We start from the raw sequence: 18,966 nt of genomic DNA on the forward strand, positions 1-18,966 counted from the left end.
TAATTTTCGAAGAACTTTGTCCAGTAGCATTTCCAGAGTGCGTTTATGGTAAAATATGTCAAACTTTCTAAAAGAAACGTCAAATGGTACCTGACAAAACTAGAAGTGCTCAATACTAGAAATATTTAAAGCAATCCTCGTAAAAGATTCACCAAAAAATAAACCATGAATGAAACCAACCCAAAAATGAGTTTGAAAAAATTTATTGAACGAAATTTTCCAAATAAATAAACCGTTTCACTGAAAAATGAATCAAATAAAGAATACCGAAGTTTATGCATGTACAGTATTGGCCAAAACTAAAGGAAAGAATTTTTAATAATGCGAAGAAATTCAATAAAAGCCATGTAAAGTATTATATATTATTGTACCATGTTTTTTCGTATGAATTTGGTATTGATAAAACATAAGAAAAATTATTGAACACTTTTAGTATAAAAAACTAAAATTGAAAATATCCATAGTACTGAAGAATGAAATGGTCTAAACTTAAGCATCCCCAATTTTTCCATATTGGCTTGGCCCTAGTTTGTTGTTTGTTAGTTGAATTCTCTTACTAACGGTACTTAAAACTGCTTGTGAGAAGCTGGTGTGAATTATTGAGCTTATAAATCATCAAAGGAAGTACTCTAGTTTTGACCCATACTGTAGGAATTGACAATACATATGAAGGGTGATCCTGCAATTTACTCAGAATCACTCTTCTCAATGCTGCTTACATATAAGGTCCTATCGTTCATATTTTGCGGAAGACTAAAGTGGTGTATCTTTTGAACTGATAAGCATTTGTCGGCCAGTTATTTACAAACATATAAATCTGGAAACGAGCTGAGAAAAAGAATAGACACATACAATTTTGAAACTATTTTCTCCCTTCCTTGCTTCCTTGGTTACTTCCTTAATAAAGAAGAAAAAGAAAGATACTATCGATTTCATGCTTTTAAGTCCGTCTTGTTTGATTTATTGATATTTAGATATTTAAAGTTGATACAGTGACCAACTACCCTGGCTCTGATATGTGGAAGAAAATTTAAACATTTTTCAGGAATTAAAAACAAACACAATATTGAAAAAAAAGTTTACCATTAAGAAGCAAAAAGCCGGTCAGTCGTTTGTACATTCTTCTTTCAGCTATAAAACATTTACCTATGCACGTCAATTACTTTGCGAAAAGAATAAAATAAAAAACGCTCTAAAATTAAAGTAATAATTATAAGCCAAAGTATTTTTTAATATGATTTAAGGCAAAGCTTTTTATATTATTTCTAAATGGAATTTCATGTGTATTTCTATATTTATTGGTAATTATTCACAAAATAGAACTAATGTCTATACACATTTTTTTAAGTTTAATTTACCAGCTGTAATGCAATAATGTTAAGAAAATTTATAAATGTTTTTGTGAAGATTTTTTTCTTTTATTGGCTACGCACCTCATACAGCTAGATCCCAAAGTTTAAAATAATATTTTCCATTTTAAGACACAACGCTAAGTTGCTAAATGAGTGTCATAATCGAAAAAAATGTCAACAGGAATGACCACAAACTTTTCTTTTAAGTTATAAGTCGTATAAGAAATGCATTAATGCTATCAGATCAATTAAAAATACCTCATTTAATGAAAATATGTTTTTACGTTAACGGTAAGGAGGCTTAGTTCATTGAAAACTTTGAAGTCATTTTTCGTGATGATTTGGTTTTTCGATTATGACACTCTTTCACAAATGAGCGATATGTGTGGAAAAAAGTTGAAATTGTAAAAAATTAAAAGTTTTGCATTGAAGTTAATACCAGCTAAGAAAAGTATTTGATATTAGTGGTATTGTAAGTTTTATTGTAAAAATTAGTTAGCATTAAACACAAATTTTATTGTAAAATTTACTTGGCACTTAAATATTACAAATTGTTCGTATATGACATGAAATTTCATTCATAAACACAAAACAAAAAGTAATGGCTATAGGAATAATATGGGTGTATAATAAAATAAAGTAATGAATAATATACAGTAGTTGCGACTTATATAAATATTATATGCCTGCTCGATGTAAATGCATACTATTTAAATATGTATATAAATAAAAACGTAAAAATTTAGTTCGTTAAGCAAAAAAGTGTAGATGAACTTTTTTAAATAATATTTCTTATAATGATTAATTAGTAGAGGTTGTTAATCGCTGTTGCGCGCATTTTGATAATTTTCTGATATCAGACCCGATGAGTGGGACTGTAGCCAGCAGGGATCGAAGTGCCCAAACTTTTTGGAAATTGTAAAAGGGTTAAAGTTTGGCAAAAGTTTTACCATTCAAGCTGCTCACAAAATTAAATTTCATGCCTAGCCAATTCCGCTGAAGTGTGAGAAATTCCATTCTGAAGACCTGAATACATTTTAAAATTTAATGCTTAATTATTGTTTATTTATTAGCTATTCCAATTTGTTTTAATACAATTTTGAAAAGTATTATTGACGACGACAGGATAATTTGAGTAGTACGAATAACACAAGACTTAGTACTTCACATGATACATGAACCGAGCGGCTATAGGAAAAGACGGCGCTTGTAACCGTCTGTCCTGCAACCATAGTGAACTGGTTGATCACTGTTATGGTGAGGACCATGCTTTCCTATTGGGGTTCTGTTTGTTGACCAACATTGAGAAATTGCAAAGAGCAAACTGGGAAGGGTACAAAAAGCAGCGTCCATTCTTATCACAGAAGCATGCCTTCTACCCTCACTAAAGCTCTTGGTATTATATTTTTCTTCTTCCATAGATATCAATGAAAATTCCGGGCTAATTCGGGCAATCAGATTTAATGTATGAATACCCTGGAAGGATATCAAAATATCTAGGAACTCTTCCGAGAACGAAAAGGGAAGAATCCCAGATCTTCATCCAACATCAGTGGATATATTCATTAACGACTTAAGACCGAATAATACAGACTGCAGTGGCATCCACTCAGAAGTGTTGCAGTTGAACCCAAGCTGATTATTGCAGTGTCTTTCAAACTGAGTTATTAGCTATAAAAGAGGTCGCTTGTGAATAAGGGAGTCGTCCGTTGCATCACAACTAATCACTATCTACTTTGTTAGTCAGGTTGCCATGAAATCTCTAAAGTTCAATCATATTTCCTCCCAAGTTACAATTGAATGTAGAGCCAGTCTAAATGAGCTGAATAAGTGGAGCGTTGTCTGGGTTCCTGGACACAGAGACATTCTAGGAATTTGCATTGCGGAGAAGCTGGCAATGAGGGGCTGCTCTGAAAACAATCAGTCCTGCCTAGTATGTGAGCATCCCGTTATCCTCAATCAAGTCGGTAAACATTGCACAGGCCAACAGTACCTAGGGACCCCACTTGTGAGGTAAATGGGCAGATATGGCCTGAAAGGAATGAACACATAATTAGGCCCCTCATGAATCTAGACCGGCCTTCTATTAGTACATTGGATGTTATCATCACACGGCACTGCAGCAGAAATTTTTCTTTGTCACTTTCCGGATCTTGCTAGAAGGTGACATCGCTGTCGTGACTTTTACTCTTTTGGATGTTTGGCTGTAATGGAATCGACAATCATCCGCAACGTTTCATCATTTTTCCGAGTGATAAAGTGGTTTTACCACATTGGGAATTCGAGAAGCAGGTTTGAGCCCAATCAAGTGATGTGACAATAGGCATACAAGCCTAAGTAGACTTCTCTAGATGCCCATGGGCAGTGCCCACCTCCATTACCAATGACAGACTAATCTACCAGAGTTTAAATTTTGGCTATTCTTCAAAAATTTGGGATACCCCTCGCACTTCTTTGACAGCACAGAATGAAATGAAAAAGCGTACGAATGCGCGTAGAAAGGGCCTGTGATAAGACTTGGAGTCCAGTCATAAAAGTCCTGCTGTGCTAAAGCAGTTTCTAAGAGTAGGAGGCCTACTCTGTAAAGAAAAGTCATAAAATTTATTGATGCTCTGGTAGAAGTACTTTTGAGCACTAGACTAGTTAGACGGCTAGTTTCGGAGTTTATTATACTGACTTATATTGGAGCAATCGAGATGAGAAATAGATACATTCCACTCAGTACTTCCTGTGCCTCGTTTTTTGAAGAATATTCTTCGACACTCTTTTTGACTTAAAAACAATAAATGTCTAAGGCCCATCAGCCCAGCCATTCTTGCTAGTAGTATAAAAACATATATATTTATATACTTATAATTGACACCCTCTGATCTCCAACAAATGGTAGGTGAACTGCACAGTTATTGCTCGCAATGGGCATTAAAGTTAATCTTGCCAAGTCAAAAGTAATCGTTTTTAGGATAGGTGGTAGAAACTCAAACAACTGTAACTGGAAATATTGGAATGGTTGAATAGAAATAGCTAATGAATTACACTTAACTATAACCTCACGTTTTTTCAAACATCTAGATAAGAAGCTAACAGATATTAGAAATCAAAGGATAAATACCTCAAAGAAACTGGAAAAAAATTCCGCAAAGAAAAAAAGTTCTATCATGTTTTACGGAGCGCAAGTTTGGGGGGTTGAAAAATTTGAGCAAGTTGAGAAGTTGTTTACTATTTTTTATTAAGAAAGTAATATTTTTGCCGTCTAACATAACAAACTACATGATACACTTCGAAATCGGATTATTTCCGGAATTTTTATGTACCCTCCATCAACGCCTATGATTTATTGGGCGGTGCTTAATCCTACCAACACCAAGGCTTCCACGTGCCCTTGCTGAAGAAACGCTCAAATCAAGTACTTATTGAGTAAAATAATGGAAGGAGCTAGCAAGTAGAATTTTCTTCGGCTCATATAACGAAGCTTATGCTAAACCTACTAAATAAAGTGATTGAAAAATAATTTATTTTGTACACTCAAAGACCTTCTGTTTTAAACTCATACGAAGTTCCAAATGATAGCTACGCACCACCACATTCGACTGCAGCGATCGCCAATGCGGATTAATATATATTTATATAATATTAGGTTGGGGAATAAGTTCGTAGCGTTTTCACGGAAGACTTTTATTTAAACAAAAAACAATAATTAATATATATCAACACGTTAATCAGTTTTAGATTCGCCGTTCCTGTTTACAACCTCTTCTTATCTCTAGACTAATTTTTTGATGCCGTTTCGCCAAAAATCGCCGGGTCGTGTGGCAAAGAAGTTGTTGAGTCAGTTTTTAAGTACCTCTTTGTTATCGAAGGTAACACCCTTCATATGGTGTAACAGCGAGCACAAAATATGGTAATCAATCGGTGCAAGGTCCGAAAAATACGGCGGTTGCTAAAGGACTCCCATTTGAGCTCTTGAGGTGCGGCTTTAACGACTTGCGCAACATGGGGCCTGGCGTTGTCGTGATGAAGTATGGTTTGACCATATCGATCAGGTCTTCTCAGTCAAATAGTCTGATTCACGGAGTGTAGCTGGGCAATGCAAAGCTCCTTGTTGACCGTGGCATTCTTTTCAAGCATTCCCAGTGCACCATGCTCCACCAGTTCCACCAAACACATATCACGATCTTCTTTGGATAAAGATCCGCCTTGACTCTTGGCTTTGGTGCATCTCCTGGAGCCACCCCTCCTTTCTTTGCTTCATACTGATGTATAAACACCATTTCTCAACTCATGTGACGATTCGGTAGAAAAGGCGCTGCTTCTGACCGTGTGTTGCTTGCAGACGGCCGAGATGCTGAGAAGCAATTTAGCGACTTTCTTGGTTTTTTTCGTTAAGCTCGGAAAATCCCTTGAATGAAGGTGATGGAGAATCGTTTGGTTTGGCGACCGTTCTCCTTCAAAAGAGAACTTAGATGTTCTTGATCGAATTCGGAGGGCCTTCCGCTGAGGGACGTGTCATCGACATCCAGGCGCCATCTTTCAACTTTGCAAACCATCTCCGTACTGTAGACTCGCCTATAACACCTTCTCCATACTCGCCGCAACTCGGGTTTCTTCGATAGCTTTTTTACCTCGTTGAAAAGCAAAGAAGAGGAGGCTTTGAAAAAGTTTAGTTTTGCCTCCTGACTGTTCCATTTCTAAGGTTCAAAACTAATAAAAAATTAAATAACTCAAAAACACAATCAAAATAGTTTTGTAGAGCAGAAAGAACTCTATTGAATGAATACTTACCCTTTGCCAAACAGCAAACAAATGGTTGTAAAATAAAGAAAAATATAAAAACGCTATAAACTTATTCCCCATCCGAATAGTTAAACTACTCACCGGGTCGATTTCTAGTTAATTTTTTGTATTGGAAGTTAACCATAATGTTCTCTCGCCACTCTCAAGGTACTTTAGATTTCTTTTGTTTAAACCATTTAAATCCATTTGAAATCCCATACCAAGATTGTAGCTCACATTCAGCACATTTGATATGCCGGATTCTCTTTTCATCGCTAAAAAACAATACTATCCCCCTCCAGTAAATTATTGACGATTGACGACTGTAATTTTTATTCAACTAATGAATTTTTTGTTGAGTGATTCACAAAGTATTTATCATCTAATTGTGATTGGAATTTTCATCACTTAAATACAATATATTAATAATTATTATTACCAGTGGCGTGTTTCGGATAGTCATCGGAGTCGTTGGAGTCGAATAACGTGAATTTTGGTTTGCTTCTAAATACGTTTTTAATATTTTGAAATATTAAAATAAATATTTCTCTTAATCGAGATCAATAAAGTATTAAGAGAACAATTGAAATATTTTATCACTATCTAAATAAAAGATAGAATAATTTCAGTTCAAAATTTCACCCTTGTGTGTATGTATTACATATTAGTATTTATACGATAGTAGAAGTACATTTTTCGATTTATTGGCCTTACTATAATATGGATTCGGTTTTATAAAATTATCGCAGCAAATAATTAAAAGTAATGCTAAAAATGCTAATTTCATACATTTTTTAACTAAAAGCTTTGTCGTAAAATCTTTAAAAACATTCGTTCACAACTTAATAGAATGAGGGGTACATAGCGTTCAGAAAACAAAATAGCCCAACAATTTTAATTTCAGCAGTTAATAATCATCAACAACAATCGTCCAAAAGATGAATGCAAATCCATACAATCAAAGCACTCATTCTTAGGCACGACTGTTGCGAACAAGCAGGCAGTGGTCGTTGAGGTTTCCGGCTAAAATTGGATAATTTCTAGAATATAAACATATTTCCTTGCTAGCGCAAGACTTAAACAGTTTGTTCAAAATCTCGAATGTACCTATGTAAACATAGGCGAGAAAAATATATTCTATTATGTACATATATGTAAATAGAATTATTCGATTGCGTAAATGTCTCGTGTATTTTGCTGAACTTCAAGTAATGTTTATCATCAGTCTACACACTTTTCGCTATACTGTAACATTAACTGTTATAATAATTTAAAAAATCTTTATAAATATTTTCTTTTTATTATTTTTATATTTTATTCAATTGTTGTTTTTGTTCAACTTAAATTAAGGAGCATCTGAAATATTGTGTACTAAGAAAATATAAAAATCACACTCCTCTTTTCCTTTATCTTCGTTTAAAGTATTGAACAAAAAAAATTACAGCGAATAACAACAAAATAAATACATATTTTTTTCATATGGCTTCGGCAAACGAAACTGTGTGAATTTCACGCACTTTTCTAAAATTTTGCATTTTTTTAATTTTTTATAGTTTTTCATATAAAAAACATAGACCTAAAATCATAAATTAGTTTAACTTAAATAAGAAAAGAAAGTTTTAGAAGACACATTTTTGCTTGGTTGGAATCGAAAATAGTTGACCCATATTCAACCCATATTCAAAGTTTGACGCTTGCGCGATCAGTCCCAAACAATGTAGTACGCATGTAAATGCAAGTGAAAGTAAGTATGTAGTGAAAAATTAGCAACCTAGGTTGTAGGAATTTCGTGGGCGGGTTGCATGCGAATGCGCATGTGCACCCTGTGGCGTGCAGGGCGTGCTCATTGGGCATATATTGGAGTGCTTGAAAGCTCTAACTGGCATCCGATCTGAAGAGGAAACGACGTTTGCGTGGATCTAACTTAGCTTTTGTCAAACTGCGCGATCTCAACGCGCGATTAGATTTGGCACTGTCTTCAGCTTCGCTTGTTTCAGTTTTAGCTGGCACATCGGACTCCGCAATCTCAACGGTGGCTGAACTTTCAGGTTCTTGGATATCAGTCACAGGTGCGGATTTTGTCTCAGTCTCAGGGTTTCCTGCTGTCTTGGCTACATTCGCATCAAGTTCTTCGACATCCGTCTGCACAGCCTTGTCGACGGACTCAACTACCGGGGCGACTGCAGTCTGCACGGTTTCCGCTTGAAGCGGTAACGTTTTAAGGTTTGTCACTATGGCGTTTGACTCGTCTACAGCTATGGTTTCTTGCGCTTGGATATTGCTGCTCTCAGGCTCGGACACTCTATGATAAATGGGAAAAATGATATCCTCGGCAGGTGTTTGGTCAGCTGATTCTTCTTGCGGCGCAGACCCTTTTTGCAAACTAAATTTCAACTCGATGGGCTTGTCAGCATTGTCTGGTTCCATAACCAATTCCATGGGTGCTCCTTTCTCATTGGCTGGTATTTGATCCAAACGTTCCTTTACAAGTTCAACAATGTCATCGATACTGATAGGTCTGAAGGCCATAGGAGCTGCGGGCTGCTCAATTTCAGGCTGACTTTCCACAGCCTCTGAAAGGTCGGGATGTGCAGCTTCTGGCTGGTTTTCCCCAGCTTCTGTTTCTGCAACCTGTGCAATAGGTTCAGATTGGGCTTCCGCTGTGGAGGCATCCTCCACCTTTTGCTCCTCTGTAATTTCACTTTGTGCTAACGCAGCCTCTTCTGGAAGGAATTTCGTTTCCTCCTGTTTTTCTTCTTGAGCTGGCGCTTCTTCTTCGACCGCTGTTATTTCAGCGGATTTAATATTTTGTACTTCTTCGTATGGCGTCTGAATAACCGTTACTGGAATATGATACATATCGGAAGGGAAACTATTGGATATTGGGAACTTAAGCAATGGCGAAATGTTTACTTCTTGTTCTACAACTGGCTCATTTTCTGCCACAATTGGGTAATTTTCAGACACAATGGGTTCATTTTCTGACACAATTGGCTCATTTTCTGACACAACTGGCTTATTTTCTGACACAGCTGGCTCATTTTCGGTCACAATTGGCTCATTTTCTGACACAACTGGCTCATTTTCTGGTTCAACTGCTACAGGTTGCTCGGCAGCTATGGTTTGCAGGGAACTTGTATCAGCTTCGACAGCAACTTGTGTTTCTTCGTGATTAGATTGTGATTCTTCATTTTTCTCATCAGTCTGTTGCAATTCCTCAGTCTCAACTTTGACATCTTCGCTTTCGGCAGAAGTTGCGGGTGCTTCTTCTTCTATCGGTACTGGCAGACTAGGTTTGATATTAGGATGATCACTCTTAAGTGTGTTGATGAAGTCTGAGATAAGAGCTTCAGCTTCTGCGGCCAACTCGGGATCTACAGGTTTGAAACCACCCACCGTCTGCAAATGATTATCTTTTTCCTCGAATGCTTGTTGCACAATAGGGTCTTGCTGTTCCATTTCTTGTGTAGCCGGCATAGTTTCGATGGCATCAACGGGCTTTTGTGCCTCCATCTCTTCTAGTGATGGTAAAGCAGGCAATAATTCATCATTATTTTCAATGGGAGCAATCACCTCAGGTGCGGCATCCAAAGCAACAGGCTCCGATGCATAGCCTAGTTGGTCAACAATTTCCGCAGGCTCCCCGAGCAAAGATTGCTCTTCGGGTTGTGCTGGCGTCTCGATACTGATTTGTGGCTTGATAATTTCTCGAAGCTTTTCCTCTTCTGGTGCACTTTCCAGAGGTTCTGAGCTTAAGGCTGGAACCTCTTCAACTACCTCAATTGGCTTGGCGGATTGTTCTTCTTTTTGTGTCTCCACAATGTGCGCTTTCTCTGCCTCCACTGGCTCCTCAATTTTTGTTACTTCTTCTGCTACAGGTTCTTCAACTTTTGAAATTTCTTCAGCAGCGAGTTCGTCATTCTTAACTGTTTCGTCCAGAATTGGCGCAACATTTTCAGCCTCTTCCACTACGACTGGTACCGCTACCGCAATTGGTGCAGCGATATCATCTTTTGCATTACTTGTATCGTCTCGGTTTACAATTTGTGGTTCAACAATTGCCTTCAATGCATTTTCTGGTTCAACGATATGCTCCTCAATTTCGGAAGCTTGTGGTTCTGCATCTACTGGATCTTGAGCTGGTTCCACAATGACTGGTAGTTCTTCGGCTGTCTGCGCTACAGGTTTATTGATTGTCACAGGCAGCGGAGCGGAGCCCAAGTTAGACTCCAATTTTACAGCTGGAACAACAGGTTCTACCGACGCAGTTACGGGTACCGACTCGATGACAGCCACGTCCTCAGGCACTTTGTTGACAACCACATTATTTTTGTGTGCAAATGTGGGGCGTTTGCGCTTAAGCGATTCGGGATTGCTTAAGGTGTGCACCACCTCAACCTTGAATGGCGGTGCGGGCACTTCTACAACTTCCTTCTCAGTGCTATACGTCACAGCGGGACGCTTCTTATACCGGGGTGGTACTGATTTTACCTCATCTTTAATTTCATGGACGGATACTACTTCAGCTGGTATATTAACTGGTGCAATCGGACCAACATTAGGCATCTTGCGAAGGGGCATAATTGACGGCAGTTTATTTGTAGGATGAATTGTTTGGTATTGTTGTGGCTTTGGTTGTGGCTTTCTACGGTTAGGTTTCTGCACCTGCGCAGGCTTCACTTTCATAGGCTTTGCTGCTAGAGCAGGAGCTGCAGCTGTTTGTGGCTCTTCTTGAGGTGCAGCAGCTTGTTGGACTTCTTGCTGGGTGGGTTTAGCTGGTTCGGCCTGTTGTGCTTCCGCTTGCTCTTCAGTATCTGGCATATTATTGGAGTTGGCACTCTGCTCTTCGGTATTGCCAAAATTTCGGTTTAGTTCGTAATAGTTAACAGAATCTTCACATGTTATGGCCATATCCTCACGACGCATGCAGGTAAATGAATCCTTCGAAACGCAAATGAATTTGTGGTTAATAACTAAATTAACAACTAAGTTATAGCAAAATGGCTTACCTGACTGAACACCGTCTCTTCGGGGCAGATGAAACTCCAACGGAATGTGTTCTCTTTGCCATCCGCGTACGTTACCGGCAAACAGACGTGGAATATCTGGCAGTCATTCTCCACGTCCGCGTAATAACCATATACTTTGTCATCGCAGGAAAAGTTGTCAGTAATGTCTGTACGTATCGATGTAGCATTGCTGGGCAAGGTCAGTGTCGATGGCATTTCGGGGTACTCGGGTGCAAGTGGCTCAGGTGCCGGACGTTCCGCTTCAACTTCTTCCTCCTGCAGCACAATAGGCACATTTCGCTAAAATATAAAATAAGATAAATTGCAATGTAAATTATTTGCTTTAACAAAATTTCAAGGGGAAATAATGTCACCACCAATTGAACTGAACTCAACGTAGTTGCCTTTCGTCGTGAAACACTTAGACTAGACCAGATCGATCCATCAGTTTCTCCTCATTACTTCGTTAAGTATTATGCGTGAGCGCGAAATTTATGTAACCGTTGCATTGCATTACAAGTAGGCAATAAATGCTACCACGAGCGATATGGCGGAGTCAAATACGAGCATAAAGACGGACGTGACCACGGGCGCCAATCGCGCGTGTTCGAGTAATGATACTCCATCGATGTGCGATGGCCAATATGTTTGTTGTTGGTTGAAATGTACGGAATTTGAAAATTAATCAACGCTTTAACCAAATCGTCAATTTTGGTTGCAAAATGGCGCAATTGCAGTTGAAATACTTGGTATTGATTTGGGCCAGCGGCAAAACAAGCGATAAGCGAAATTTCACCTGCTGTTCTAGTTTTCCTACGCTAGGTGCGAAGTGAAACTATATACCTTTGGATTTCATGCATTTGCGAGTGAATAGTGAAGAGTTTTGAAATGTACATTCGCCGGTAAGTAGGGTGTACACATTTGGTAGATGTTGCGCCTAGGTATGCGCAACCGCACAGGGCTGTTTGCTTCGCATTTTGCGTGGACGGCAGTTGCACCTGTACGCTGATGAAAAACTTTCGTTCACTAACTGATCGCTTAGCTAATGCGTTTTCTTGCGACATCGCTGTTTGTTTATTTCTATTTTTATTTTTTAGTTTTTTATTAATAGTGTTGGATACTTTTTTGTGTTCATTTTATTCATTAATTTCTTTTTATCGCGCGCTTTCCGATACGCATAAAAGTTACAGTGATTTGTTGCATTTTAATAAGTCTCTTTAATGGTTGGCTGCGATGGTTGTAAATGATTTGGTAGGCGATGGGATTTACGAATGATTTATTATGTATTGTCGCTGGCATATTTTTTCTGGTTTATCATGGCAGGTGAGTGTAGGCACGCCGACCAACTTCACAAAAGAATAATGAGTGATTATGAATAATTCGCAGGAAGAACTAAATTACAACACAAAGGATTGTATTCTAAATACTTGCAGTTCTTAAGGAATCGAATGTGATGGGGAAACAGCACTTAGAGGAATTCCATTGCCGATGGTGTTACTTATCTGTGAACTTATTTGATATATTATGAACTACAAGTTTCTTATTAAGATGGCCAAATTTATTGCTTAGAGGTCTTTCTAGCTTTAAAGTTTAAAAAATAGGAAGTTAATATACGTAAATTTATCTTCAAGTAGTTAAGCCCCAAATGGTTCCATGCTATAGGACGTCAGAATTTCTCGTCTACTTACGGCGGCCACCGCAGACGTCCGGTTAGTGCGTGAATACTATTTGGAATTCAGAGAGAACTCACGTTCGAATCTCGTTGAAAGACCAAAATAAAGAAAAAGTTTTTTCTAATAGCGGTCGCCCCATTGCAGGCAATGGCAAACCTCCAAGTGTATTTCTAGGAGAACGAGCTCCTCCTCCTAGAAAGGGTGTATGCGTCAATTATACATTATATATATATATATATATATAATATATATATATATCGCTTATGGCCCAAAACCATACCGTTAGCACATTAGTGTAGTTCAATTGCAACTTTTTTGACTAAAACTAATGGAAAATTTAAATTGACCGGTTTTAAAGATAGCATATAATATAAGTTTGTAGCGTAATAACATAGCTTCGTTTTATGCTTGTCGTAAATCGACTGTAAATCGAGATGCTTAAACTCTCCGTCAAGGAGTGTTATAATATAATATTCTGACAGAAAATTGGCCTCGACATACGGAACATGTGTTCAATATGATATAAACTCCCTAACTCTAACCACTCTCTCACTGTGGGTCGTCAACGCCGAAACAGCGTCTCCTTTCCGTATCTACCCTTAGATACTTTACTGGAGCATCGATAGTATGACTGCTAGAATAGCGACTGAACAAATTTTAGTGCTGCATATCTATAATATAAAAATGAATCGCAAAATGTGTTGGTAAGCGCATAACTCAACAGCGCATGGACCAATCTTAACAATTTTTTTTTTAAATGTTCCTTGAAGTCCAAGGATGGTTTGTACGGCGAGAAAAATTCGAATAAATTCCGGGAAACAGCCCTTTTCTTTTTCACTGAAAATACTTTTGTAAATACGTTTTATTTCATTATTCTTTATTATATCGGTTATTAACCCTATGTTAATAATAATAAAAATAAATAATTATCTGTATGTTTTGTCATTGAAGCACCCAGTTTATAAATATTTGTCATCTTTAGGTTCCCACTATCCCTTTAGACTATTTTTCAATCAGGTTTGAACCTTAAGTTCCCTTCTTAACATCCCAGTCGGGTTTTTAGTGGTCCCCAAAAGGGTGGCCAAAGTTCGTGGAAGCGAAGATACTTAGGTCACCCGAGCTGACCCTTTTCTTTAATTCTCCTGAACAGAACCGTCACCTTGATGATAGGGCGGTGTGTGAGAGTCAGCAGAGAAAAAACGTCTTAAGGTCGAAATATAAACTGCCACATTCAAAATCTATTTGACAGAATGAAGTCTGTCGCATCCGCTAGTTTCGAATAAAATAAAGACAGATTAATGCGCTGGAATGGGATTCAGTAACTGGGAAAGGGAGAAAAGTAACGAACCGTCCTGATGTATATCACATTCCGCTCAACTGACCTTTAAACCACTTTAATCACGAATTCGCTTCCATCATAAGTTTGCAGTGCATGTAAGAGTCAGGTTTAAAGCTTCATATAACGGTGTGATTAAGATTAGTGGAGGTGTATCAGGAGCATAAACCTTTCACGACTTCCTATTTAAATATCCTATTTGAATTTACAAGGAATCACATAGCCCCTTCTTTTAAAGATGAGATTAGAAGACGAAGGCTAGAGAAATATTTCATGCCTTGTTCCTGAGCATCGCACAGTATGCCCGTTTTCAACCAACACCTTTTATTTAATCTAGCCTTCTCGTGAGATTGCAAAAATTTTGCTGTATACGACGTGCGCCCCACCCAATCTTAAATATGACTAATCGACTATCTTAAACACGATCGAAAATCAGTTTTTGTTTTAACACTTTTTTCTTTCTGCAATCCATAATTTTCAACCATTTATAGAACGAGTGCCCATTTTCAGCCCTAAAATGTTTGCTAAAGAGTGCTCTGCCGTAGGCCACATAAAGGAAACCCAAAAGTGGATCCGGTTCCCATTTGTGTAATTCGCGCAGTCATTTTGCAACGTACTCTGTTTCATATATTTATTTGTTCTTTTTGTATTCTTAAAGATTTTGGTTTGGTTTACTGTTGGCCAAATCCAGTAGCCCAATGAGTCCGGGCGAAAGAAGTAATTGAAGTGGGCAAAGTAAAACCAAAAACGAAATGGATAAAGAGCACACAACTAAGAATGAGTATTGCACTTGACGTTCCAAAGGAAATAGAAGCAAAACCAATGGTGTGTTTGTTTGTAATGTTGGTGGTAATTTTTTCGAATGAAATATCGAGACGTCTGGAATTTCAATGAACTCAACAAACTCGGGCCTACATCCATTCAACCAGTAACCGGTGCTGAGGTTGGAGTGTGCAGGGCTACTCGCGTTTCTTGGCTGTTCTGCGCTTCCATATGTTTTGTACTTCTGATTATTACTTCCGTTTGTCATCTAGCAAATGGCACAGCCACTAACGGAAGTGCATATAAATGAGCAGAAAGCAACAAACATGCACTTATACATGCATAGGTATATGCCTATAGTTGCTTATGTTAATTTTTTTTCCTTCATGCGCACAAGCACATAAGGTGTTTGCTGTTTTCAGTACGTTGCTTATGTGTTGCTCCTAATCATCTCAACTTTCATTTCATCTACATACTAACATACTCTCTCTACATACTAACATACTTTCATACCACATTCAGTCAAAACATTCTTTGATTGATTTAAACGCTTTACGAATTTCGCAAAAAATGTAATTTGATTAAACGCACCTTGACTCCATGAAGTGGTCCGGCCAAACAGCAGCCACTGAGGCACACTAACAGCAATGTGAGTTTCCACATTATTCCCACGCGCATGCGCCAACCGTTTTTCTCACCAAATAATTACCACAAAATTTTGAAATTTCTTCCTTGAAAACTGATTGTCGACACTTTTCACACTTTTAATTTTTCGTACTACTCTAATTTTTATTTTATTTTTTTGGTTTTAACTAGTTCGTTATAATCCAAAAGTTTTGTTGTGCTGTCTGAAAATTCACATTAATCCTTTATGGTGATTTCGTTCTGCCTGAATTTCCGCTACTCATACTATTATTGCTGGCTGGGCTATGTAATTAATTTGTTTGTCTGTTTGATGTTTAAAATTTCTATTAAAGGTGCTTCAGACCAAAGCTCGCGCTCGTTTCCACTGTGAGGCACCGTTGGCTGAAAGTTACTAACTGCGACGGTTTCGGGTGCGTTACTCGCCATTTATATTCTTCACTTTGATTTATTAAGAATTCAATGAAGAGCCACCACTGACACCAACACTAACTCGAACAAATCTATGTGTAGCACATACACAAAAGCAAATGCTGGCACTTGAGTTGACATTATGGCTGGCCGCAACACCGTTTAAGTGGGCATAACCATCAACTCGCCAACTCTGCGGTAATGGCATTGACAGTGAGGCAGTGTGGCAGCGAGCACACAAACTATTACAATTGCCACCGTAGTTAACAAGAACAACAATGACTGTTACCACTACAGTAGCATAAGAAATATTTATTCCGTTGAATTATTTCGCCAAGTTGTGGGTGTTCACGTTCGCGCGCATTTTCGTTTTGCGTTGCGCCTGCGCTTTTGAATGGCCTCTCGGGCTTGCATGTAAGTAAGTGTTTAAGTTTAAGAGAGTGAGAGTTATGGCGCTCAAAAAATCAAGTGGTCTTTATATTATCACTTGGTGATTTTCATAACAGAGGAATTTGTATAATCGTCGCTTGATGGATATTTTTGTGTTGGAACTTGGTTCTACGTCGTGCAGTTGAAATTTTCCGAATGTGGTTCAAATATCCCTTTCTTGTTCACCATAGAATTGAAATGACATAAAAGTTTTCTAATGAGATTTGGTTACTTCATTCTTCTCTACGACCGAGAAGTGACCGCAAATGAGCGTAATGTTGTAGTAGTTCGCTTGTAGGAAGATAGGGGCGAGTCGTGTGTCCACTGGGGTGCATAAACATCTAACAAATCCACATCGAATTTACATCTCTTCACATGCCATCTGAGGTAGACGGTGCCAAGGGATCGACAAGATTCCATGAGTTTCTTACCTTAATCCGATTATCGTATTTCTTAGATGAGTGGAAGTCAAACTTTGTTATTAATAAATCATTATTTCGCCCATATAGCGAAACATCGGTGTCACCTCAGCAATGTTTCCCTTCTCACTTTGTCTGAAGCTGGAAATATGCATATAACAACTTTTGTTTACTTTTAAGGAAGTGGATGTCAAACATTTTCCTAACCAAACCCTAACCAAACCCTAGCAATAGGATATAGTGGTAACAAATGTCGCCTATACACCAATTTCTATACGAATGATCGATAGACAAGTACTTTAAGCATAGATTAGAGGGCGATAAAATACACAGATTTGGTTTGGAAATTATAAGAAGAAAAGGTCCCTCTGAATTAAGAGCGCAGATGGCGCTGTACTGTGTATTGACATAGGAACTTAGTATTCCTGGCATTAGCATTCCTATTCGTTTTGCTAAACTTAAGTAACTCGTTCAAGACTACTGAAGTGGTTGCAATATTTTGCAAATCTCAGCAGTCGAATTTTTTCTTTGAATGGTAAGTACATACGGCTTTCTAATAGGGAAAGGTTCATATTAAAAGGTCATGTTGTTTTCTTGTCGTCCGGAAAATCTATGTTTTTAGGCACTGCTGCCAAACCATCATGGCAAGTTAGACGACTGAAAACCATTTAAGGGCCTGATTAACTCTCGCGGAGAAGACGCGAATCTATAGGAAATCAAAGAATCTGCACTGTGTGCGCATATTTGAAGTGAAACTTCTTAATTTCTGGATTAAATTTAAATATTTTAATGGGGATTGAAATGATTTTTTATAAAATTACATACAATAATAGTGGATAATATTATTATTCATTTATTTCTGAAATTTTTACATTAGTCGGTGCTTCAATAGCCTGTACGATTTGTATTGATGGTGCAATAGCAGCAGTGGATAGAATCGGTTTGTGGTAAATGAAATAGGATATATATGTTCTTGACTCGATTGTGTCGACATAGCTAGAAAATACGGGATCTATCGTTGTTCCTGATTTTGTTGTTGAAATATAGCGGTCATTACTCATTTGTAAATTCAGTTGATGTTCTAAAAATTCTATTAATTTCATGGAAGTGTCCTATGCAAAATTTACATTGAAATCTCCAGTTAATATGAGAGGTTGCAGATCGTTACTTGAGGAAAAAGTTTACCACCATCACGAGTGTATCTTAATAACAAACCATGTAAAAATGCGATAATATCGTTGATATGTGAAGTCGGAGTTATGTAGACACCCACAATTACTATGTTTTGTCCATTTATCGCACAGCACACAATTATATATAAATATCACCGACATCTTCTGCTATAGTTGCATTTGATGTTGACTGTACAGCGGTAAATCATAAGTGTAGTGTGAGGGCATTCACGGTATCATTTTTGTTGTGGTAGATAGCGACTCCTCCGGCTCGAAAATTACTTCTTTTACACTGGATGATGCAGTTAAAATTCGGTAAACTGATTTCCTCATCTTCACGCAACCAAGTCTTATGAAAAACTAATATACCACATGGTATTTTTCCATAACTGGTTTCAATACATCAGAAGCATGAGCACGTATCCTTTGACAATTAAAAGAATATATCGATAATCCTTCTCTTTGTTGTCTAAATGGAATCATTTGTTGATCAAGAGTTTCCAAACAATTCATCGACACTCTTCGAAATTCTGCTTGCAATGATGTCATTGTTGTTAATGGTCTCCGGCCATGGGAGAGTCTCACATCATCATTGCGTGTAATTATAAACAATCTATCAATGAAAGTAACACGTGACAGTGCGACATACACTAGCGAATGTGACTTATCGTATTCATAGACTATTTCAGAATACATATGTACCGCCCTGAGATTTGTGTATGGCACTGGCACATGCACAAACTACAGGAAAATATGTACGTTTGCATTTATAGTTTTATTGTGATTTAATGGTATTGTAGCTGATCGTCTAGCTATCGGTACTGCTGTTTTACTAAAATTGTTAGCTATCATATGTGCACTGCATTTCTTTAGAAGTTTTTGTCCTGTTTTCGGAGTATTAGGAAGGTTAAGCCATACAATACTCACTTCTCCAGCGTTGTCAAAACCTATACGCACTAGTTTACCAACGGCGCCATTTGCTAAGCCATCG

The 18,966-nt window shown here is 37.8% G+C and overlaps 1 protein-coding gene across 1 annotated transcript; it reads right to left on the bottom strand.

The window, feature by feature from the left end:
• Positions 1-6,446: 6,446 nt before the first annotated feature.
• LOC128862254 (titin) lies at positions 6,447-15,923 on the bottom strand. The gene is made up of 3 exons (XM_054100777.1): positions 15,494-15,923; positions 11,132-11,431; positions 6,447-11,063 (listed from the first exon to the last, which is right to left on the bottom strand). The coding sequence occupies exons 1-3, from the start codon at positions 15,578-15,580 to the stop codon at positions 7,998-8,000; spliced, it is 3,453 nt and encodes a 1,150-aa protein (XP_053956752.1). The 5' UTR covers positions 15,581-15,923; the 3' UTR covers positions 6,447-7,997.
• Positions 15,924-18,966: the final 3,043 nt, after the last annotated feature.

The sequence above is a fragment of the Anastrepha ludens genome, chromosome 4, assembly GCF_028408465.1.
Source record: "Anastrepha ludens isolate Willacy chromosome 4, idAnaLude1.1, whole genome shotgun sequence".
Taxonomy (NCBI): domain Eukaryota; kingdom Metazoa; phylum Arthropoda; class Insecta; order Diptera; family Tephritidae; genus Anastrepha; species Anastrepha ludens.